Source organism: Fusarium coffeatum (genome assembly GCF_003316985.1).
Source record: "Fusarium coffeatum strain FIESC_28 chromosome Unknown BRIP53273_contig_275, whole genome shotgun sequence".
Taxonomy (NCBI): Eukaryota; Fungi; Ascomycota; class Sordariomycetes; order Hypocreales; family Nectriaceae; genus Fusarium; species Fusarium coffeatum.
Window position 1 is genome coordinate 59,330 of NW_022158066.1, and position 8,422 is coordinate 67,751.

At 49.0% G+C, this 8,422-nt stretch overlaps 4 protein-coding genes across 4 annotated transcripts; 3 read left to right on the forward strand and 1 right to left on the reverse strand.

The window, feature by feature from the left end:
- Positions 1–1,086: 1,086 nt before the first annotated feature.
- FIESC28_09986 (uncharacterized protein) lies at positions 1,087–3,124 on the forward strand (the record flags this gene model as incomplete). The annotated part of the gene is made up of 3 exons (XM_031164121.1): positions 1,087–1,266; positions 1,363–1,397; positions 1,492–3,124. The coding sequence occupies 3 exons, from the start codon at positions 1,087–1,089 to the stop codon at positions 3,122–3,124; spliced, it is 1,848 nt and encodes a 615-aa protein (XP_031011832.1).
- A 482-nt stretch (positions 3,125–3,606) lies between these two features.
- On the forward strand, positions 3,607–4,600 carry FIESC28_09987 (uncharacterized protein; the record flags this gene model as incomplete). The annotated part of the gene is made up of 2 exons (XM_031164122.1): positions 3,607–3,659; positions 3,793–4,600. 2 exons carry the CDS (start codon positions 3,607–3,609, stop codon positions 4,598–4,600), a joined length of 861 nt encoding a protein of 286 aa, XP_031011833.1.
- Positions 4,601–4,658: 58 nt separating this feature from the next.
- FIESC28_09988 (uncharacterized protein) lies at positions 4,659–5,705 on the reverse strand (the record flags this gene model as incomplete). The annotated part of the gene is made up of 1 exon (XM_031164123.1): positions 4,659–5,705. One exon carries the CDS (start codon positions 5,703–5,705, stop codon positions 4,659–4,661), a length of 1,047 nt encoding a protein of 348 aa, XP_031011834.1.
- Positions 5,706–6,534: 829 nt separating this feature from the next.
- On the forward strand, positions 6,535–7,643 carry FIESC28_09989 (uncharacterized protein; the record flags this gene model as incomplete). The annotated part of the gene is made up of 2 exons (XM_031164124.1): positions 6,535–6,693; positions 6,777–7,643. The coding sequence occupies 2 exons, from the start codon at positions 6,535–6,537 to the stop codon at positions 7,641–7,643; spliced, it is 1,026 nt and encodes a 341-aa protein (XP_031011835.1).
- Between the last annotated feature and the right edge of the window lie 779 nt (positions 7,644–8,422).

Consider the following 8,422-nt stretch of genomic DNA (forward strand, 5'->3'; position numbering starts at 1 on the left):
TTTGGGCGGCTGTAGGGTGGGATATGTCGCGTAGAATAGGTTGGGCGAGGGGAGAGGAGAGTAAAAGTAGTAAAGTAGAGGGTTTTGCGATCGGTCGTTGCGGTCTGATGGGGGTTGCGGATTTAAAAGGCCCTAGATATGCAGCCTGTTTTGTGGAAAATGGGGCTTGTTTCGATTGCACGAACGTTTAAAGAATGCCAAGTTCTTTCAAGTCTGGGCTTGATGCAAGGCACAAATAAGAGACGACCTTTCGATCCCGTCCTGAAACGACCTCGAAGCGGGTGTAACAGGTGCAAGCTTTAGGCAGCGAACAAGCCCAATGATGGTAGGTATTCTGTGAATACTTTCCTTGTCTGCTTGTGTAGGTCCTGGTGGGGGGGAGAGGCAAGGTTCCCGTCAGGTTGAGTGAGGTTAGGTTGTAAAAATTCATGCCCCACCATCAATCATGACGCTACCTCAGGTTCGCTACCCTGGTGAAAAAAAGGTGTAAGGAGTGGAGGGGTTAGAGGGGTAAGTCTTGTATGGAGACTTGTACTGTGCGATTTCTCTCATTCGCACCCGATAGATAGATTTCTGCAGTATAACTTCTATTAATCACCTCTGAGTGGATAAAATGATGGGCAGAATGTTGTCTCATAGCCAGTGGATTACGCTCTCAGCCTTATGACTCCCTGTTGACTCATCTTGTGCCTAATCACAAGCCTTATGACGAACTACCTAGGTACCTTAGGCAGTGATACCAGCCACCTTGAGGGTAAGCTCGAGCCATGCCAAACGAGGGACATCCTGGGGTTTTCGACACTGTACAGATTCACTACCTAGGTATGTACTAAGGCATTGTAAGTGGAAAAAAGTTGAAGCTATGCGTTGGCGTGGTCAATTGCGTGCAGTTAATCAACGCCGCTAGCACGGCTACGAGCATCAATGCAACATTCATGGAACTTCGTACGAGGGACGTGCAATATTGTTTTGTTTTGCTTCACTTTTATTTTCTGACTTTCTCTTTTCTATTTTGAAAACGCTTTGAACAGTGTTTTCTCAGCATGATAAAACATTCAATAACTGTGAGCCTAGATTGTCCCGGTCATGGATGAGTTCCTCGCAACAGTTGGCGTTCAAGCCATGAGATATGCCATCCGCTCTGGCATCGCCTTAACATCATCCTACGCCATCGGTCAATGTTCGCGATTGCTCAAGTCGGTCGAGGACAAGGCAGTCCATGCTGAGCTCAAGTCCTTGCGGAACCTGCTCGACAACAAAATAAAGGTGCGTCACATCTTGAAGCCCAATCATCCATTCATCAAGGATACCTTACCTATAATTTGAGACCTAATGGAAGTTAACCGTCCTATGGCGTCACAGATTATCTCACCCGCCATTGACTTGATTGAGTTCAAGTAAGCATCCTATTCGCTCACCAACAATACAGCTAGAATGGTCTAGTTTGAGCTACTCTTCTTAGTCTGTTTCTGACATTCTCGATTATTCTAGGTCAGGACGAGGAAATATATTCCTCGAATCAGCTGCTCCTCTTGCGAAGTCGCTTCATAAGGACATCGTCTCGCTCGGGCGTCGCATAGAGGCGGCGACTACTGTCGATTCAAGCAGTAATCATATTCGACTGAAGACATCGCCGGTCAGTCGTGATGACTTGCTACTCATCGCTGCTGGGATAAAGGCCCTACTAGAGCGAATAGATCGCGAGATTCCGCTCTTGCAGTTGGCCATTACTGCGTCTGGAGAGAGCCTCTCAACATCATTACCCGCCGGCATCTCACCATCAAGACTACTACAAGCTAGCACTCTGCTCACCGTTGGTGACACACAGTTTGCTCAAGATCCAACAAGACCAGTGCAGATTGGACCAGCTTTCACCCTTTCGCTATACATGTTGTTCCTTGGCCACGCCTCTACCTTGATGCCACACGGTGCACCTGAAGTTACAGATACCACAGTCATCGCCAACAATCACTCCTCGAACTCGTCTAGCGCCGGTACAAGCTACGGCTTGGGGGAAGGGGAACGGAAGCCACTATGGCAAGAGGTACTGCACAAGGCACGTGTACGCATCTGCAGAACTCGCAAAGATTTTCACTTCGATAGTCAAAGAGGCTATTGCGCTGTACCGTTAGAAGAATATGCCCTTCCGCCCACTGAAGCGACTGGCGGCGGAGAATATGCCTACCACCTGGAGATTATTGAAGACCTAGATGACAGCCGCGTCCATGACGACGAGCGTGATATTCAGTCATATGATGACATCCCGCACGCAGGCATCCGCGAGTCGATACCGGTGCATCAATTATCAAAAATCTTCTATACAGACACAGGAAGGATTTTAAATATAGGCTCAGCTACAGACAGCGAGCAAAGGCCAGTCCTTCTCTTGAAGAGGGACACTCAAGCTGGGCTGGACAGATCAGAGGATGGTCACATCAACGGGCTCATCGAGGAAATCGACAGAGAAAGCAGTGATTCGATTTTGGAGTTAGACGGCACAGAAGACGAACAGGCGGATATCGATAAACAACTGCTGGACGAAGTTGTCCGTCCCGCGGTCGACGATCCAAACATCGCTGTGGCTCACTCGAATGACTATTACAAGTGGAAATTTCCTGCGCATCTTGATCCCGAGTGGATTGCTCTCGAAGTATATGAGGAGCAGGATGACGATGACCCAGATGAAGACGACGACAACGACTCCTTGGATTCAGCCGGACTAGATCGACCAACGGATACATTGAAGCCAAGTACTCCTCGAGACAGAAGACCCCTTGATTCGAGAGTGGTCGATCAAATCAAAGGGCTGTCGCTAGGTAGTCCGGAGAAAACGCGCTCTTTGCAAGCAGCCATGTCATCGCCGACTGAGACAGAAAACTTTGTCTCTCGGTCACCATTTGGAGCAATCACAACATCATTATCCTTGATGGAGATGCTGATACGGCTGGCTAGTCTCCAGGAATTTCAGCAAACGTCTCATCTGGCTATTCCCGACCACATCTTGACGTTTTTCCTAGAGGAGACATCAACTACAGGGTTGGTTGGGGAGACACAATGGCGAGCTCGAAGCGAGGCTAAACGGCGTATGGGATTTGATCCTTATACTGATGATCCAGCAAGGTAGTTGGTGATCTTGGGGATCGTCAAAATATCGCTGTGGCGATGGGTACTTGACGAAAACTCCGTCAGGGGCCAGATGTATCTATATGGCGTTTTGTGGAGAGGAAGTATCATGGGTTGGTAGTGTTTTCAATAGATGAAACATGAACAATAGCGAGTGCAAACAAACCCCGATAGCTCTCGTATTTTAAGGATACTGGTCATCTGACAAGTTTTTGAATTTGAATTGAGCATCTTTGCCCCCAAGTGCTATGTTATACCGTATATTCTTATGCTATTTATTTCGCGAAGTGCCTTACCCTGCGGTGACGACATTGTTGGTCAGGAACGAGACAACCACCTCGCGTACTATACCTAGTAGGATAAGGTAGTTACGGTTTCACATCTTGCCGCTTGAACACGTTTAACTTCGACATCAACTCAAATTAAATCACTAGCAAGTTTTCAAGATTGTTGGGCCAGCCTTCAAATCCAAAAACAACAGAAATGGCTCCTCTCGTCCCTCGTTTTCATCTCTTCGAGATTGATGACCAGCCTTGGTACGTAGCTACTTTAACCTAAACTCCACCAGCTCTCGAGCTCCATCAGCCAACCCGCTGTCCAGCTCCAGCTCCAGCTTCAGCTTCACCCCAGAACTCACGCAGTTCCTTCCTCACTAATACCATGTCCTAGGTTTCCCGCCTTCCTTCGCGCCCGCGTCCAAGATGGCCTTACTCGTGCTTGGCTTTCCAACACGCCTATTCAGTCACAAACTCCCGCGAGCCTCAGCGCCCAGGTTCTGATCAAGGAGCTCGACACGTCTCTGTCCGAATACACATTTATCGATTTTTGTGCCGGTGGCGGTGGCCCTACACCATCTATAGCGAAGACAGTGAACGCACATCTTCACTCTCGTGGATCAGACCCTGCTCGCTTCATCCTCACGGATCTTCACCCTAATGTCGAAGCCTGGGAACAGGTCGCCCAGAAGAACCCGCTACTGACGTACGAGCGGACCTCTGTCGATGCGACGGCAGCCCCAAAGCATCTTGCTAGGAGGGAGGATGGAACAAAACCGTTTAGACTATTCAATTTGGCTTTCCACCACTTCGATGACGACCTAGCTTCGGCCATTCTACGCGACGCCGTTGAAACAAGCGAGGGACTGGCTATTTTTGAGCTTCAAGACCGCTCTCTGGCAAGCGTGTTGGCAGTAACGTTTCTAGGCATTGGCGCGTTCCTCAGTGCCCCATTCTTCGCGCTTAAATGGCGATCACCTGTAACTTTCATATTCTCATGGTTGATCCCGATCCTGCCTTTTGTTCTCACGTTTGACGGGTACATCTCTGCGCTGCGAACACGGACACCAGAAGAAGTTGAGAGTCTGTTGCGGTCCTGCGGCGCCAATACTAGCAAGTGGGAGGTCAAGAGTGGCAGTGAGATGCATCTCTGGCCTTGCGGATATGTCAATTGGATCGTCTGCAAACCTCGTAAAGTTTGATAACGCAGCATAACTAGCTAATATACAAGAAAATGCGACACCCGTGTCTAGAGTGAATCTACCGAAACCACCAGTTGACAGAGGCATTTAATTGTCCACTTTCACCCACACTCTTGACAGAATGCCAATAATGGGTAGGAATGAACATAGCGTCTCCAGGGCTGAGAATTGCCTCATAGGTCCCTGATGGTACGGGTTCATTGGCATCAGCTTCCCAAACAGCCTGATGCAACTTGTCTCGTTCCTCGCCCTGCATCATCTCATCCGTCCTTATACGGCTATTGCCCGACCTCTGCAGTTCGGCCTGAACTTTCCTGAACAACCAGTCTCCTTCCCTTGGTGCCATGAGTCTGACCACTTTAGTACCGGATAGCTGACAGAACAGGTTAGGGTTGGGGTCGCGATGTAAAGGCGTATAGGTAGGTGTTATGCCAAGCCATATGCTAGAGTCATATATGTCTCCCTTTCCAGTGTGCTTGACGATTTCCGGAGTAGGAATATCTTCCTGGAGGGCTTGAGGTAAATCTGTGATCGAACACTGAGCAATGTATAGGACGATCCTTTGAAGGCCTCGACCGTCAAGAACATCGTTAAACTCCAATACCTTATTGAAGAGCTGGAGGGGGGCGTGGAGTTGAAAGAAATCCTGATCGTTTATGGAATCTGCAAAGCATAAGTCCCAACTCCTTGCTATGATAATATCCTGTGTCTCTTCTTTCCCGAGATGGCGTCGAAATAACGCTAGGCTGTTTTTCTGTGCAGGGGTCGAAGCGTAGATTTCATATGGAACCATGACATTGTGAAATTGAGCGAAATGTTCTGACAGTGTTGTCGAGTTGTATCCAAGGTCTTTGGTGAACCATTTATTCAAGGCTGGTAGAAGAGATGTTGGGGATCCAAGATGTTTTCCAAAGACGACAGGTTTCTTGCGCTCAAAAGATTGCTCACGAAATAGACCGATAGAAGTGTGCTCTTCAGGTGTGGGCGTAAGTTGAGGCACTCTGGTTCTCCCATAAGAACGATTCCCACTCATACGAAGGCGTGGAGGGGTCGTTCTCGATAGATTCCGTATCCATCGTGAGCTGAAAGAGAGATCCTTGTGCATGATCATTGAGAGGCAGAGACTCTAATAGTAACCCATTGTCTGAGAGTTCATAAATTCGTAACGTTTCTGTTTACCGTTTGAGGGTTGATCGACATCATGTTCTGCATTCGATGTCCGCTATCCGTACCTGGCTGGGGATACTTTATCAGTTGATCTACGTCTACGGCTTCTAAATTAAGATCAGTATCCAGATCGGAACGCGGTTAAACCTATTGCCGAAGCAGGTACGGTATCCAGTCCCCACCAAAGTGAAGTGGGCACCCTATTCCTGACCCGTCGTCTTTTGCTCTGCCTGTTGCGTTGCACCAAAACCATCGGATCCTTGCGGACGGAATCGACTGAAAAGGAAAATAAAATTTGCTCGATCTTATTCATTCTCATTGACCCATTTCAGTTCAACTTGGTTCGAGGCGGATTGCTCATTTGATTTGCTTCAAGTTACTATCGCGATGCGCTGATTTTCTGTGCTGTTATTGATTTTGGTGCAATCACATACAACCGTCTACCAACCCATCTTAGCGTACTTGCGTGCCCTGTCCAGTCCAGTCCAGTCCAGTCCTGTCCTGTCCTGTGCTCGTGGCTCGCGATATCCAATCTGCGCCCCTCAAAATACTCACCACCATCACCCCGCCTCAAGATAGCTTCGCAGCTATCCTATCGATACCGGGAGCTTCGACCCCACGTTCAGAAGCCTCATAACAGCTTGGATTTCTCCGTCTACCCATTGCGATCAATTTCCCCCTCATCTCTACAGTGCGCCCCCCCCCAGCCTCGCCACTGGCAGCCGTTGCCCCTCGACAACGGAACCGACAACCACGATAGCGGCATCATGTCCACATCTTCAGGTGTTCCCGAGTCGTGGATCTCGAGTTTCTGCTCCCTGTTTGGCCACGAGTACTTTGCTGAGGTTTCGGAGGAGTTTATCGAAGATGACTTCAACTTGACAGGTCTGCAGACTCAGGTTGCCATGTACAAAGAAGCGTTGGAGGTATGTTTATCTCCCCAGCGCGTCAATATTGATGGACCTGCTCAAGGATTTAGAGTTGCTAACATCGAACTCCTGCCTCACAGATGATATTGGATGTGGAACCAGAGGACGATGAGGACGAGGAGGATGAAGAGGAGGAAGAGGATGAAAATGAGTCCGACCCCGAACGCTTGACCAGAGCATCCAACGAGCGGAGGCACCACCGCATGGCCAGCGATTTGTCTGTCGTCGAATCTTCTGCCGAAATGCTTTACGGCCTCATCCACCAGCGTTTTATCTGCTCTCGAGCAGGAATCCAGCAAATGAGCGAGAAATATGAGCTCGGCCACTTTGGTTGCTGTCCCAGGACGAACTGTGACCAGGCCCGTACTCTACCTGTCGGTCTTTCAGATATTCCTGGCGAGGACACAGTCAAGCTCTTCTGTCCATCGTGCTTAGACGTCTATGTTCCTCCTAACAGTCGTTTCCAGACCGTCGACGGTGCTTTTTTCGGCCGCACCTTTGGTTCTCTTTTCCTCCTCACTTTCCCCGAATACGACCTCACCAAACGCGGTATCGAGGTGCTCTCCAGCAGCGGCCCTCGCGTTAACGAGGGCGACGGCCTTATCAACGGCATGTATGCTAAGAATATTGGCCCTGGTCTAGGCCGTGAACGCATATATGAGCCTCGAATTTACGGATTCCGTGTTTCTGAGAGGGCCAGGTCCGGCCCTAGAATGCAGTGGCTTCGTGAACGGCCCACAGATATCAACGAGCTTGACGAAGCTCGTCTCTACGCAGAACAGAACCCGGACTCAGAAGATGATGACGATAACGGTGGTCAAGTTGGCATGAATGGTAGAGTCATGGTTCGTCGACGCCCACCCGGAAACGCTCGCCTTCGCCAGCGACAGAACCAGAATGGCAGCCCTATGGCTCTGTCCACAAACGGAGCCGAATCGGAGCTTTAGAGCGATGCTCGAACGCTATCAGCCTCGAACCTATTTGACTTATGACACCGGCCATTGCTCGTGCCACGAGTATCGGTATGAAAGGCTGGAATCTGCTGCAACAAAATGTCCTGGCAATGAATTAAACGGGTGTTTGGCGACATAGCGGATACGGGAACTGGCAACAATTGTAGACACACTTTGTGAAATACGTATTAAGAGGAGCTGAACAGGGAGATGGCAGGCGGGGGTGGAAAGTCACGATTGGGTTTCGCAATTAATGCATAGAAGGCGTTGAACGTTTGAAGGTAGGCATAGGAAAATACACACTGAATGCATATTAACCGCTGTTCAACTCGTCGTCATGATCATTCTCACAACTGCATTGGGGCCAATTTGGATTTTGCTGTTTTGAACGGTTTAGCTTTGTCAACTGTTCTTTTTCATAGGCTTTATGCATGATTTCTATGGATAGACGCATACATGCTGTTCCCTATGCTGTTCACCTTCACGCATCACACCTCAACTCGCCAAGCCGGGACGATTGTATGTATGTCCCGTGTTCTCCACCTCATACAGTCTTGACTTCATACGACAGTCAGACTAGATCATCTCTGCTCGCCATGAATTCACTAGGGCGCATTTTGTTGTGCAAAACCACAAACGGTCAAAAAACAAAGTAGTAAAAGCAAAAACCCAACCTATCACCAAACACCCTGCCGTCAGAACCCATGCTAATCGTGTACATCATGGCCCTCGTCCGTCGCCGGTTCTATGCTAACAAAGGGAAAGGGGAAAAA